This window comes from Myxocyprinus asiaticus, chromosome 8, assembly GCF_019703515.2.
Source record: "Myxocyprinus asiaticus isolate MX2 ecotype Aquarium Trade chromosome 8, UBuf_Myxa_2, whole genome shotgun sequence".
NCBI classification, from domain to species: Eukaryota; Metazoa; Chordata; class Actinopteri; order Cypriniformes; family Catostomidae; genus Myxocyprinus; species Myxocyprinus asiaticus.
The window spans coordinates 1,230,562-1,246,852 of NC_059351.1; the positions used below are offsets into that span (position 1 = coordinate 1,230,562).

The 16,291-nt window shown below is 38.2% G+C and overlaps 2 protein-coding genes across 2 annotated transcripts; both read right to left on the reverse strand.

Moving 5' to 3' along the window:
• Window positions 1–3,728: 3,728 nt before the first annotated feature.
• On the reverse strand, window positions 3,729–7,812 carry toporsa (topoisomerase I binding, arginine/serine-rich a). Its single transcript, XM_051705025.1, has 2 exons — window positions 7,647–7,812; window positions 3,729–6,591 (listed from the first exon to the last, which is right to left on the reverse strand). Exon 2 carries the CDS (start codon window positions 6,586–6,588, stop codon window positions 4,168–4,170), a length of 2,421 nt encoding a protein of 806 aa, XP_051560985.1. The 5' UTR covers window positions 6,589–6,591; window positions 7,647–7,812; the 3' UTR covers window positions 3,729–4,167.
• Window positions 7,813–9,505: 1,693 nt separating this feature from the next.
• ndufb6 (NADH:ubiquinone oxidoreductase subunit B) lies at window positions 9,506–11,964 on the reverse strand. The gene is made up of 4 exons (XM_051705101.1): window positions 11,687–11,964; window positions 11,438–11,530; window positions 11,105–11,149; window positions 9,506–9,679 (listed from the first exon to the last, which is right to left on the reverse strand). Exons 1-4 carry the CDS (start codon window positions 11,864–11,866, stop codon window positions 9,608–9,610), a joined length of 390 nt encoding a protein of 129 aa, XP_051561061.1. The 5' UTR covers window positions 11,867–11,964; the 3' UTR covers window positions 9,506–9,607.
• Between the last annotated feature and the right edge of the window lie 4,327 nt (window positions 11,965–16,291).

Below are 16,291 nucleotides of genomic sequence, written 5' to 3' on the forward strand. Positions count from 1 at the left end.
TGTCGTGGAAAAGTTCATTTATTTCAGTAATTCAACTCAAATTGTGAAACTCGTGTATTAAATAAATTCAATGCACACAGACTGAAGTAGTTTAAGTCTTTGGTTCTTTTAATTGTGATGATTTTGGCTCACATTTAACAAAAACCCACCAATTCACTATCTCAAAAAATTAGAATACATCATAAGACCAATAAAAAAAACATTTTTAGTGAATTGTTGGCCTTCTGGAAAGTATGTTCATTTACTGTATATGTACTCAATACTTGGTAGGGGCTCCTTTTGCTTTAATTACTGCCTCAATTCGGCGTGGCATGGAGGTGATCAGTTTGTGGCACTGCTGAGGTGGTGTGGAAGCCCAGGTTTCTTAGACAGTGGCCTTCAGCTCATCTGCATTTTTTGGTCTCTTGTTTCTCATTTTCCTCTTGACAATACCCCATAGATTCTCTATGGGGTTCAGGTCTGGTGAGTTTGCTGGCCAGTCAAGCACACCAACACCATGGTCATTTAACCAACTTTTGGTGCTTTTGGCAGTGTGGGCAGGTGCCAAATCCTGCTGGAAAATGAAATCAGCATCTTTAAAAAGCTGGTCAGCAGAAGGAAGCATGAAGTGCTCCAAAATTTCTTGGTAAACGAGTGCAGTGACTTTGGTTTTCAAAGAACACAATGGACCAACACCAGCAGATGACATTGCACCCCAAATCATCACAGACTGTGGAAACTTAACACTGGACTTCAAGCAACTTGGGCTATGAGCTTCTCCACCCTTCCTCCAGACTCTAGGACCTTGGTTTCCAAATGAAATACAAAACTTGCTCTCATCTGAAAAGAGGACTTTGGAACACTGGGCAACAGTCCAGTTCTTCTTCTCCTTAGCCCAGGTAAGACGCCTCTGACGTTGTCTGTGTTTCAGGAGTGGCTTAACAAGAGGAATACGACAACTGTAGCCAAATTCCTTGACACGTCTGTGTGTGGTGGCTCTTGATGCCTTGACCCCAGCCTCAGTCCATTCCTTGTGAAGTTCACCCAAATTCTTGAATCGATTTTGCTTGACAATCCTCATAAGGGTGCGGTTCTCTCGGTTGGTTGTGCATCTTTTTCTTCCACACTTTTTCCTTCCACTCAACTTTCTGTTAACATGCTTGGATACAGCACTCTGTGAACAGCCAGCTTATCTGGCAATGAATGTTTGTGGCTTACCCTCCTTGTGAAGGGTGTCAATGATTGTCTTCTGGACAACTGTCAGATCAGCAGTCTTCCCCATGATTGTGTAGCCTAGTGAACCAAACTGAGAGACCATTTTGAAGGCTCAGGAAACCTTTGCAGGTGTTTTGAGTTGATTAGCTGATTGGCATGTCACCATATTCTAATTTTTTGAGATAGTGAATTGGTGGGTTTTTGTTAAATGTGAGCCAAAATCATCACAATTAAAAGAACCAAAGACTTAAACTACTTCAGTCTGTGTGCATTGAATTTATTTAATACACGAGTTTCACAATTTGAGTTGAATTACTGAAATAAACGAACTTTTCCACGACATTCTAATTTATTGAGATGCACCTGTGTATATATATATATATATGCCTGTATGTTACTGTCATGATTAAACATTTGTCTTCATATTCCTAAAAGTTTTATATACAGTACTGTGCAAAAGTTTTAGGCACTTGTGAAAAATGTTGCATAGTGAGGATGTCTTCAAAAATAATGTCATAAATAGTTTTCATTTATCACTTAATGTCATACAAAGTCCAGTAAACACAATAATAATAAAAAAAAAAGCTAAATCAATATTTGATGTGACCACCTTTGCCTTTAAAACAGCCCCAATTCTCCTAGATACACCTGGACACAGTTTCTCTTGGTTGTTGGCAGATAGGATGTTCCAAACTTCTTGGAGAATTCACCACAGTTCTTCTATCTATTTTGGCTGTCTCAATTGCTTCTGTCTCTTTATGTAATCCCAGACAGACACGATGGTCGGTGGGGGTCATGACATCTGTTGCAGGGCTCCCTGTTCTTCTATTCTAATCTTTTCTATTTGCAAAAGTAATGTTTGGGAGTCTAACCTTTATATTTCTTATTGACACACTAAAGCTGAAGATATAAATAACCATCTTAAGACAAATGCTTTTTGAACAGTACTGTATATATATTACACTGGCGGCCAAAAGTTTGGAATAATGTACAGATTTTGCTGTTTCAGAAGGAAATTGGTACTTTAATTCACCAAAGTGTCATTCAACTGATCACAAAGTATAGTCAGGACATTACTGATGTAAAAAACAGCACCATCACTATTTGAAAAAAGTCATTTTTGATCAAATCTAGACAGCAGCCATCACTCCAACACATTATCCTTGAGTAATCATGATAAATTGATCATTTGGTGCTAGAAAATCACTTGCCATTATATCAAACACAGTTGAAAGATATTTGGTTCATTAAATGAAGCTTAACGTTGTCTTTGTGTTTGTTTTTGAGTTGCCACAGTATGCAATAGACTGGCATGTCTTAAGGTCAGTATTAGGTTAGAAATGACAAAAAAGAAACAGCTTTCTCTAGAAACTCATCTGTCAATCATTGTTTTGAGGAATGAAGGCTATACAATGCTTGAAATTGCCAAAAAACTGACGATTTCAAAGATGTACACTACAGTCTTCAAAGACAAAGGACAACTGACTCTAACAAGGACAGAAAGAGATGTGGAAGACCAGATGTACAACTAAACAAGAGGATAAGTACATCAGAGTCTCTAGTTTGAGAAATAGACGCCTCACATGTCCTCAGCTGACAGCTTCATTGAATTCTACCCGCTCAACACCAGTTTCATGTACAACAGTAAAGAGAAGACTCAGGGGTGCAGGTCTTATGGGAAGAATTGCAAAGAAAAAGCCACTTTTGAAACAGAAAAACAGAAATAAAAGGTTCGAGTGGGCAAAGAAACACAGACATTGGACAACAGATAATTGGAAAAGAGTGTTCTGGATCTTAACCCCATTGAGCTTTTGTGGGATCAGCTAGACTGTAAGGTGCGTGAGAAGTGCCCGACAAGACAGTCACATCTATGGCAAGTGCTACAGGAAGTGTGGGGTGAAATGTCACCTGAGTATCTGGACAAACTGACAGCTAGAATAACAAGGATCTGTAAAGCTGTCATCGCTGCACATGGAGGATTTTTTAATGAGAACTCTTTGAAGGAGTTTAAGAAGTTCTGAAATTATTTTTTCAAATTGTAATAGTAATTTTTCATGTTATTAATGTCCTGACTATACATTGTGATCAGTTGAATGCCACTTTGGTGAATAAAAGTACCAATTTCTTTCCATAAGAGCAAAATATGTACATTATTCCAAACTTTTGGCCGCCAGTGTATGTATATATATATCTCAACACATTTACTCATTAATTCACTATTAATCATCCTTGCCCTCAGTGTAGCGATTCAATATTATGACAGAAGGCTATCTCAAGAAGTCTATTATTTCCTCTTAACCTTGTTAACACTTAATACAGATATCTACTGTAAATGGCAAAAGTCATAAACACCATTTTGAATTTATTCTCTGAACTTGTCTTGGAAATTGAAATGGACATTAAATGTGTCATATACACTGTGGACCAAATGGTAGTAATGATAAACTCCGGTGTAAGACACTGTGCTACCAGATTCTTTTAAGCAAACATACACCAAAATAAACATTATGGCTTACACAAAATAAATAAACATGTATGATCCATTTCAATGTATTTTAGACAGCCACATGAAAAAAACAACAACTTTAAAACACTGCAAAGTGGTGATTATTAACACTCTTGCAAAATAAGACCATTCTGTTGTGTATATTCATTGCATATCTTGATGTCATATAGTGTATTTAATGTTGTAAGCTTACATAACTATTTAGGCACAATATTTGTATAAGAGAGCTTGCGGTGTATACATTTTCATAAGTGCAAATGTCTTCAACACATCTTTTTACATAATTAAAAAAAGAAACCCCAGATAAAGATTAACACATTACATCTAAAACCTATCCCTTTATTTATAAGCTAAAACATACACAAAATAAACATTTGGGTATAACAACAACAGTCCTTTGTCACATCTTCACTGAGGAGTTCAATAACAGTTCGTTTTACCATATGAACTCATACCCTGGCATGACACTAATCTATTTGGGGGTGATTTCCTGCATCACCGACAGCACTATTTTCAACACCAGCAGTTCCTTGTTGCCCCATGTCTAGGAAACTGGACTCAAGCAGCTTACTTTCTGTAGCACTGTCTACAACGGTGGAGCTAGATGCACAGATACTACTGCTTGAGGGTAGAGTGGGGTCAGTACTGTCACTGTCAGAGGTAATTGTAATGAAAACAGGGCTGGGCTTGTCCGTCCTCCCCTTACTCTTACGTCTCTTACTTTTCCTCTTGTGTTTCTTCTTCTTGTGATGTTTCCTATTGTGCCTCTCAGATTTGTCATCATAAACAATGTCCGTGCTTGGACTCCTACTTTTCCTCTTGGACTTCTTATGATGTTTCTTGTTTTTCTTCTTTGCACAATCATCAGCAGACTCAGCATATAATTTTCTAGAACTCTCCCCAGAGGGTTCCTCTAGATGCTTTGTTTTGTACTTTCTCTTCTTGCCAGATTCGTCATGTCGTGACGTCTGATGAGAGGACCGGACTCTAGAATTGCTCTTTGAGCGGCTTCTGCCTTGGCGGCTGGATGAGTTGGAGTTCATTTTAGAATTGCTCCTTGAGCAACTTCTGTCATGACGGTTGGAGGAGTTGGAGCTTATTCTAGAATTGCTCCATGAGTGGCTTCTGTCCCGACGCTCCCTGCTTCGCCTTCTACTATGTGATCGAGAACGTGAGCGATTATATACATTTCTGTAATAGCTGGAGTAGGATGAGCATGTCTCTGTATAATATCTCCTGCCACTATCTCTCTTACTGTAATGGCTATATGAATGCCAAAAAGATGAAGTGCGGTGACTGGTCTCCTCTTCTTGTCTCCACTTATGCTTATCCTCTTTAGAGAATGGGTGCTTTCTGCTATGAGAGCAAGAGTGTGTCTTGTTGTTGTGTGAGGATCGTTCTCTAGATCCTGTCAACTTCCTTTTAAGATGGCTTTTGTCATATTCTTGTCTATGACGATTGGATGACATTTGCGTGGTGTCGTCAGGCGAGTGAGACCCTCTCTTTGACCCCCTTGAAAGGCTTTGAGTGACGGAGGGTGGCGAATCAGGCTCTGAAGTAAAACGAATGTGTTGGGGTGATCGTGGGCTTTTTGGTCCCCCGTTCTGCTCACTCTGTTCTGAATCGGAGGAAAGCTGGACAAGTTCTGGTGTCCTTTCTGCCGCAGGCTTAACATAGCCAATAATAACACAGTCTTCATCACTGTCAGAGGAATGCTCCCCTACCAATGCAGTAGAGTCAGCATTTACTTGACGGTCCTGATGTGGCTCATCAGACACTACTGCTTCGTTGTCCCTCACGAGGAAAGGTAAAACCTGAGAAGGTTCTGAAGAGTATGATGGTCCTGGTGTCTCATCATCCCATGCTGCTTGGCTTAAGGTAACCCTAGGAGTGGCATAATCCTGAGCTCCTGGCATTAAAGAATCACTCTCATCCTCAGAGATGGCGATCACAGAGGTATCTGAACTGCTACTCTCAGCGGACGGGCCAGGCAAGTCATAGATAGCATGCTGGTCATATGCTCCCATGTTGAATGGGGATTGAGCAAAGCTAAGAAACTCATGTAAGAAGTGTTCTGTGCGGGACAGCAAGTAGGGCCTAAGCTCATGTATGACAGCCTGGTCATCCAAGTTATGTCGAGTGATCAGAGTCATAATAATGTGCTGCACTATGTTGACAAGGGATCCATGGCTACCGTACAGAACAGTAAGCTCCCGTCTCAACCATGGCACAAGCCTGTGGAGACAAGCAGGGTTCCTTTTGAAGAACTCTGCAGAGGTCTCCCTGGTACGGCCACCGTCCTGCACCCTTTGTACTCGCACACCTCTTCTGTACAAAGCCCGTCTGAATTTAATCACCTCTTGTTCGTGAAGACTCCGCACGGACCTGCCCTCACTCTCTGCCCGCTGCCTGGCTGCCAATCTCCTCATCATGCGATGGAGATCTCGGTTGTGCTGTTGTGGAAGAGATCCACTCAGACCCTCAAATAAAATTCCATGATCAGGGGGAGGAGACGTCCGCCTAGGTGCTGGTCTGCGGTCGCCTGTAAGTGTGGTACGATACCTGAATCTTTGCCCTGCCATGTTGCCAAAGGACCCATTTTCAGTTGGTCGTAGGTCAAACCGCTTGTAGTCATTTTCGGCCTTGATGGTGTGATAGATGGAGTTAAATGGCTGTTTGCATAAAGGGCATTCCGCTTTGTTCTTGGACCACTCGTGAATGCACGAGAAGCAAAATTTATGTAGGCACACATCAAGATAAGATATGTTTTTGAAGTGATCCAGACATATTGGACATTTTGATTCTGGAGATGCTTCTTTTAATATTGTGTTTAATGAAACACCCGATGAGTTCTTCCTGAGGCACTCTTTAATCTCAGGCGATGCCATAATCTGAAAGAAGGAACATTTGAATTAATCAGCCGGAGAGTTTGCTGCATTCAGGCCAGCGGCACTGCTTCCAGTGTAAACTAATTCAAGCGTTTTCGATCAAGAAACTTGGACTAACACTATAAATAGGGGGGAAAGCCACAAAAGTGCTTTCATGTTTTTCAAGAAAACGCAATCAAATAAGTGGGGGCCCAAAAAAAAGTACTTTCAAACGGTTACATCATAATATCAGTGAGCTTGGTATATTTACACAAAATAAACAAACTATGCAGTGTCGCATTGTCTTTTGTGATTGTTTGCTCACAATGATCAATACATTTACAATCTGATGCATGTCAACTAATGTAGAAAAAATGTATTTATATGATGGGTGCAAAGCTCTCGCAAAAATGCATTTAACCCTTGAAGGCAAAGTCTGGGTCTAGTTTTTAAGAGGTAATTTTTACATGAAGTGGTCTTCTGATCTACCACACCAGGTATTCCTCAATTAAGGAGACTGGGATTTGACTTTTCAACATTGGTTAAATATATTTATTTTTTTAATTATAAGAGAATTTGCATCACTACCCCTAGAATGCATATGTGTGTCTCCTATATAACCAATATGTGTTTCCAATGGTAATCAATCCATTTTATTTTAGTAATACATAATTCTGCAATATATAGACATAAAGTCGGTATTTTACAAGTATACTGATTTATTTATATATTTTGCAAAAACATTTTATCCTAGTCCAGTGTATTTATCTGAATGTTTTTTGTGGGTACAGTTGTTGAGACATTTCATATTTAACCACCAAACACTGAAGTTGCCCATATATCTGATATACAGGCTTTTTTACACTCAAAACTCACCTTTTGTATCTAATGTGTCTGAAACTCTTCAGGGTTGAATAAAATATATATCAGCTATTTTAAAAATGTAATTACTAATACAATTATTATTAGAGTTTGATTTTTATCGAAAAACAATAAGTCGTTTTATAAAGATTTCACCTGGGTCTTTCGTTCTAGGGTTAATGTTATTGCATGTACAGTATATTTTGTATGAAACCTACTATATGATTTGTTTGTTGAAACTCTCGGTGTCCTGTTGTCGTTTATCCTCTGAAATCTCCGTATCAAACAAACGAGCGTTATTGTAATTTTCTCAGTCGGTTTTCAAAATCATTTTTTGTACACGATGTTGATCCTGATGTAAGAAGACTTTTCGGAAGTGAAATGTTCGAATACTTTCAGTACTTCCTGTTTTCACTTCAAAATAAAAGTCCATTTGATGAGAAGCTCCTTAACAGACATGCGTCAGAGAGGACACGCCCAAAAAGAACAAGGTGTTCCGAAGCACTAAGTCGCACGTATGATTCTTACATCGTTCTCAGTTTGACAGAGAAAACGGATATTTAAATAAATTATGTTAATATATTTTGATAACCGGAAAGCCAACGTACTCTATTTCCGAAGATAAAAGTAGTGTAAAAAAATAAATAAAAAAAATAAATACAATTCTAAATAGGCTATTCCGCAGTCTGTGCACGTGATGTTATGCCAAAGTATTTTTTAGCAAGTCAATTCACTCGGCGGTCATCGTTGGAACGCTCCCGGGCGGCTATTTTTCAATGTAAACAAGCGGCATGCCAGTGCAGTCTACTTGAATGGGGAAAGACCGAAATCTACAAAACAATTTGTCAAGATTACGATCAAAGAATATATTTCAAATCAGCAGTAAAATCTGGCAACACTGGTACCATAAATTATGCTTCTTTACCACAGATTACGCTACAAAAATAAAATGTTCCCAGCTTGTATAGCTAATGCGCATGCGCATCCTCAAGTTGATTGACAGTCGATGTCTGCGCATTTAAAAGGTGATTGGCTCTTTTACCTGTAAGGCGGGACTTCCTTTATTTCCTTTCTACGTCTGTTAAGCGTTCCAATTTCTCCCATTCAGTTTAGTACAAGTGGCCCGTCTCTGCTAAATATTTTCTCTGGCAATGCCTAAACATAACTATTGGCAACGGAGAAATTATATAGTCTTATGAATCATATCGATTTCGCAAGGAGACGTATGTGACCCTGCAATTGTTTAAAACGTAAATTATGTGACAAAATAGATAATAAAACACAACATTATTAAAGGGAGTTAGAATGAAAGTGCTGATATTGATTGTTTCCCTCTCTCTTTCTCCCTCCAATGCACTCCAAAAAATATTTTAGACTATTTTTTTTAGATTTACGCATCCCAGTTTCATAACAACATTTCATTAAATTGAACTGTGTAATGTTTAACCAAATTAAATTACTAAAATGTTTAGGTTTATTATTTTATCAAAAATTACTCGATTCAGTTTGATAGATTTTTTTTTTTTCTATAAAAGTTAAATGCATAAATCATATATATATATATATATATATATATATATATATATATATATATATATATATATATATATATATTAGTTTGGCTAGTCCAAATCTCCTCCAGGACCCTAGTCTGTCCATACATAATGTCCGTACATTTGTGGCATAATGTTGATTACCACAAAAATTAATTTGGCTTGTCCTTGCTTTTCTTGAAAAAATAAAAAAAATAAAAAATAAAAAAATATTTCAGATGTTGATTAAATAGCATTGACAGAGCTTGTGGAGTATTTAATTTAGCTACTGAATTAGTCCCACGTTTTATTTGATGTCTCAGTCTTTCATTCTGAGAATGTCTTCAGGTCAGCTCTTTATTTAAAAAAAACATCTGGACCCTGAAAATTGTCATCTACATGTGTCAAACAAAACCCGAAGAACTGTAATAAATAACAAGATTTATTTATTTGTAATGTGTATTATTTAGTTTTACAAGCTGTATTACTTTATGCCACACACTGAATAATGTCAGTTCCTTAACTAAAGGTACAACAACAGCATACAGAATCAGTAATAATCTTTATTGACATAGTATACACACAAGTGCATCAATTTTACAATAGGAGCAGATGAACATGTTTATACTGAATATTAACTTGGATCTTCAATGATGACCATGACTCTCTGCTTCAGGAAGATCTGGAACAACTTCTCCTGTTTCCATAATGGTGTCTCCCTGAAAAACATGCAGGTGTTTAAAAAAATATGTTAATGAGAAAATTCAGATGCATCAAATTCAAAAATAAAGGTGTACTGACAGCACTTAACCCTTGTGAGACCTTCGGGACATTTTTGTCTTTTCGATCATTTTGGCTGTGTTAATGCCATTGACATACATTTTGCCAAAGGTGTGTATTTTTGGAGGAATTTTGATATTTCAAACTCAGTTCCTATAATACATCTATAATACACAAAAGAGTTACACTCAGGACCTTCAGGACAAAAATGTCCCCATTGAAACCCATTAAAACTGCAATATTTGATCCCAGTGCCATTAAAGCATGAAATCATGAATTCTATAATATTACACTTTCATTCCGGAGCCTTGACTTCAACATTTACATTTTTAATATTTTCCACCAGATGGGGCCATTTTTCTCATATTTAGCCTATGGAGCAAATACATGCTTTTTCCCTATTCTCTGTTTGCTGTATTATAGAGCACTGCAGGACAATTGAATAAATGATGCAGATAAAATTGTGTGGGTGTGTTGGTATGGATGTCAGAGTGTGTTTTGTATGTGTGTATTGAGAAATATGTGTATGTGTTTTGTATGTGTGTATAAAAAAACAACAGTGGCATTATGTAAACAAACTGGCATTTAAAGGGTTAAAATCCTGAAAATGAATGAATATTTGGTAATTATGATCAGGACTGATGTTGGTTAAAAAAATCTAATTCAGTGAAAGTGGAAAATAATATTAATATATAATATTATGGGGGCCTGGGTAGCTCAGCGAGTATTGACGCTGACTATCACGCCTGGAGTCACAAGTTTGAATCCAGGGCGTGCTGAGTGACTCCAGCCAGGTCTCCTAAGCAACCAAATTGGCCCGGTTGCTAGGGAGGGTAGAGTCACATGGGGTAACCTCCTCGTGGTTGCTATAATGTGGTTCTGGCTCTCAGTGGGGCGTGTGGCGAGTTGTGCGTGGATGCCGTGGAGAATAGCGAAGCCTCCACATGCGCTACATCTCCGCGGTAACGCGCTCAACAAGCCATACAATAAAATGCACAGATTGACGGTCTCAGACGTGGAGGCAACTGAGATTCGTCCTCCACCACCCGGATTGAGGCGAGTCACAACGCCACCACGCGGACTTAGAGCGCATTGGGAATTGGTTATGAGAAATTGGGGTGAAAAGGGGAGAAAAAAATAAAAATAAATAAATAAATTATATATATATATATTGGTCAGTGAAAGTGGAAAACAATATTAATATATAATATTTTTATGGCAGTTTTTTGAAATGGACATTTTTGTCCTCTAAGGTCCACACACAGGTTAATATGCATGAAGTGTCATGGACTGATACAATTTGTACAATAAATTCTGTTTGTTCGTGTGATGATAACAACTGACCCAAATAATGATATACTTACAGGAAACAGCCTGGGTTTTAACTCAACAATTCCATATGGCATTTTCTGTGAAAACAACCAACATCAGCATATGAGCTTTACATTGGCTCATGATAATGATCAGTCTGAGAAACGTATTTACCTTTTATCCAAGCCCTTAGAACACTAGTACAATAATGTATTACTTATTAAAATGCATGAGTATGACGTTGATATTGTTTAAATTAACCTATGACAGACTGGTAATTACATCTGTATCATACAGTGGCTTGCACTTTCGTCATTTAGGGTAGAATGTAAACAAATGACACTTGTGTGTGACTGTAGAGGAAACAATGTATCAGCATGACTTACAGCGACGTGGTACTTCATGTAGTAATGCACAATCCAGGCTGGGATCAGAATTCGCGTGATGGCAAACACACTGGCATTATAGGCTTTAAATGTCTTGTTCATCCGCATAATAAGAAAAAAAGACAAAATGAAACATTATAAAGATTTTCTGCATTTCTAGTGCTTGCCATTTTCAGTTCAATGCATGTCTCTCGTATAAATCATACAGAAGTCTTTTATCTGAATACATGAATTAAATCACCGACTCACATATAATCTCCAGAGAGTCTTTGGCTCCAGGAATCCAGCCCAGAATCGGGCGACCCGGCCGGGTGTTTTGGGTGCAGTGACGGGCTCTCGAGGACTGAGCTCCTGATCTTTCAGCCACTGTCGCCGCAGCTTTATTAACTGCTCATAGCGGAGTTTTTCATCCGCTGTGTATCCAGACATCCTGATTATGCTGCTACTTTCCAACTAACACACACTTTACAACAATGACATCTAAAAGGACAAACCTCCCAGTGTGCAACACGAACTAAGAGCGTTCGACTGAAATATCGAGCGACATCTACTGATCTGGAGTGAAATAACCGATGTGCAATAATGCATCACATGGAGATAACGCGTCATAAACCAGGACCACACCAGACCTTTTTATTTTATTTTATTTTATTTTTTTATTGGAACATATAACAGTGGAATACAAATACATACATCATGTGCAGCTTAATATACATATACAATATACTTCTGACTTATAGAACCCCCCCCAAAAAAAACAAATAATAATAATAATAATAAAAGATATATATATATATATATATATACACACACTATATTGCCAAAAGTATTCGCTCATCAGCCTTTAGACGCATATGAACTTAAGTGACATCCCATTCTTAATCCATAGGGTTTAATATGACGTCGGCCCACCCTTTGCAGCTATAACAGCTTCAACTCTTCTGGGAAGGCTTTCCACAAGGTTTAGGAGTGTGTTTATGGGAATTTTTGACCATTCTTCCAGAAGCGCATTTGTGAGGTCAGACACTGATGTTGGACGAGAAGGCCTGGCTCGCAGTCTTCGCTCTAATTCATCCCAAAGGTGCTCTATCGGGTTGAGGTCAGGACTCTGTGCAGGCCAGTCAAGTTCTTCCACACCAAACTCGCTCATCCATGTCTTTATGGACCTTGCTTTGGGCACTGGTGCGCAGTCATGTTGGAACAGGAAGGGGCCATCCCCAAACTGTTCCCACAAAGTTGGGAGCATGGAATTGTCCAAAATCTCTTGGTATGCTGAAGCATTCAGAGTTCCTTTCACTGGAACTAAGGGGCCAAGCCCAGCTCCTGAAAAACAGCCCCACACCATAATCCCCCCTCCACCAAACTTCACAGTTGGCACAATGCAGTCAGACAAGTACCGTTCTCCTGGCAACCGCCAAACCCAGACTCATCCATCAGATTGCCAGATGGAGAAGCGTGATTCGTCACTCCAGAGAACGCGTCTCCACTACTCTAGAGTGCTTTACACCACTGCATCCGACGCTTTGCATTGCACTTGGTGATGTATGGCTTGAATGCAGCTGCTCGGCCATGGAAACCCATTCCATGAAGCTCTCTATGCACTGTTCTTGAGCTAATCTGAAGGCCACATGAACTTTGGAGGTCTGTAGCGATTGACTCTGCAGAAAGTTGGCGACCTCTGCGCACTATGCGCCTCAGCATCCGCTGACCCCGCTCTGTCATTTTACGTTGGCTACCACTTCGTGGCTGAGTTGCTGTCATTCCCAATCGCTTCCACTTTGTTATAATACCACTGACAGTTGACTGTGGAATATTTAGTAGCGAGGAAATTTCACGACTGGACTTGTTGCACAGGTGGCATCCTATCACAGTACCACGCTGGAATTCACTGAGCTCCTGAGAGCGGCCCATTCTTTCACAAATGTTTGTAGAAGCAGTCTGCATGCCTAGGTGCTTCATTTTATACACCTGTGGCCATGGAAGTGATTGGAACACCTGAATTCAATTATTTGGATGGGTGAGCGAATACTTTTGGCAATATTGTGTATATACACTTTGCTTGTGTATGTGATATTTACCAAACAAAGAAAAAACTTTAATTGTGTTGTCAGTCTCCAATAAACTGCTATCACATTCCAAAAACAAGACCATTGAATCAGTTGAATAATTTTGTGAAAAATCTCCAAAACAATTAAAGAAATCTGAGACCAAAATGATTTTGTATGCGTACAATTAAAAGATAAGTGTAAGATTGTTTCTGCTTCCTCTTTGCAGAAACAACATAATGGTGAAAGATCATCCTTAAATTTGCTAATAAAGGCATTGCAGGCGTAAAATAGATTTATTATTTTAAATTTGATTTCTTTAATTTTGTTAGGAATTATATATTTATTAACATCTAACCACAATTTCTGAACAAAAAGAGACGGATAATCATATTTCCACTTCATAACAGCGCTAGGAGGGAGACGTTTATCTTTGGTTAATATCTTTCTAATAAATACATTATTAAATGATGTCAATGCCACCAACAGCAAGAGACCTGGAAGTGAACCGGTTATAGAAATATTCATCTTTTCACTTTTGGTAATAGTAGTTTTGGGGAAATACAACAAACAAATTTGAAGTATTCTTTTAGAGGTACATTTATTCCAAAAGTATTAATTAATTCATTGTAACTATATATTTCACCAGAATGATTTAATAATTCTGCAACAAAAACTGACCACACCAGACCTGCATTACAGGGATTTTGCCATGATCAGCAGAGTTTCTAAAATGTCCTTAAAGGGACAGTGCACCCAAAAATGAACATTTTCATGCCATCCCAGATGTGTTTGACTTTCTTTCTTTAGCAGAACACAAATGAAGATTTTTAGAAGAATATTTCAGCTCTGTAGGTCAGGGGTTTCAAAGTCTTGGACAGATTTACAAACATAAAATAATGTTGCAAAGGCAAATATCAAAATAAATAACAAATAAGATGTTATTTACAAAATGTAAAATATATACAGCTCTGGAAAATTGATCAGTTTCTCTGGATTTACTATTTATAGGTATGTGTTTGAGTAAAATGAACATTTGTGTTTTATTCTATAAAGTACTGACAACATTTCTCCCAAATTCCAAATAAAAATATTGTCATTTAGAGCATTTATTTGCAGAAAATGACAACTGGTCAACATAACAAAAAAGATGCAATGTTTTCAAACCTCGAATAATGCAAAGAAAACAAGTTCATATTCATTATTAAACAACACAATACTAATGTTTTAACTTAGGAAGAGTTCAGAAATCAATATTTGCTGGAATAACCCTGATTTTCAATCACAGCTTTCATGAGTCTTGGCATGCTCTCTGCCAGTCTTTCACATTGCTGTTGAGTGACTTTATGCCACTCCTGGTGCAAAAATTCAAGCATCTCTGCTTTGTTTGATGGCTTGTGGCCATTCATCTTCCTCTTGATCACAATCCAGAGGTTTTCAATGGGGTTCAGGTCTGGAGATTGGGCTGGCCATGACAGGGTCTTGATCTGGTGGTCCTCCAGCCACATCTTGATTGACCTGACTGTGTGGCATGGAGCATTGTCCTGCTGAAAAAACCAATCCTCAGAGTTGGGGAACATTGTCAGAGCAGAAGAAAGCAAGTTTTCTTCCAGGATAACCTTGTACATGACTTGATTCATGCGTCTTTCACAAAGACGAATCTGCACGATTTCAGCTGAAGCACCCCCAGATCATCACCGATCCTCACATCCAAATTTCACAGTGGGTGAGAGACACTGCGGCTTGAAGGCCTCTTCAGGTCTCCGTCTAACCATTGGATGACCAGATGGAGGACTGGTGATGATCTGGGGGTGCTTCAGCAAGGCTGGAATCGGGCAGAGCTGCTTGAATTTTTGCACCAGGAGTGGATAAAGGAGTGGCATAAAGTCACCCAACAGCAATGTGAAAGACTGGCAGAGAGCATGCCAAGACACATGAAAGCTGTGATTGAAAATCAGAGTTATTCCAGCAAATATTGATTTCTGAACTCTAAGTTAAAACATTAGTATTGTGATGTTTAAAAATGAATATAAACTTGTTTTCATTGCATTATTCGAGGTCTGAAAACATTGCATCTTTTTTGTTATTTTGACCAGTTGTCATTTTCTGCAAATAAATGCTCTAAATGACAATATTTTTATTTGAAATTTGGGAGAAATGTTGTCAGTACTTTATAGAATAAAACACAAATGTTCATTTACTCAAACACATACCTATAAATAGTAAATCCAGAGAAACTGATCATTTTGCAGTGGTCTCTTAGTTTTTTCCAGAGCTGTATATAAATATCTAAATATAAAACAGCAGGTACATTCTGGCCACATTTTTGAAGTTATTTCAGATATTGTCCTCTAGTGTAATATTATCAAAATGTATCATATTTCAGGTGTTGGAGCAATTCACCAATGATGATCAATAACCTGTAATTCAGTCTGACAGACTCATTCCGCCAATGCGTTAAACAATGATGCGTGATTAACAGCTATACATTTTTCGACATTAACAATATTATAACACTATAGAGCTATGGTCTATTATGCAGGACTATGGTCCATTATGTCAATAATTTTCATTCATCTTCACAATAGATTTTTGTTGTATTTGTGTATCTTTTGATTTTACTTGGTGAAATGATCATCAATCTCCACGCCTCCCAGTTTTGAAAAACTTGGCTGTAGGTCCATATAATGCAAGTGAATGGTGACCAGAACTTTGAAGCTCAAAAAGCACATAAAGGCAGCATAAAAGTAATCCATAAGACTCCAGTGGTTTAATCCATGCCTTCAGAAGTGATATGGTAAGTGTGGGT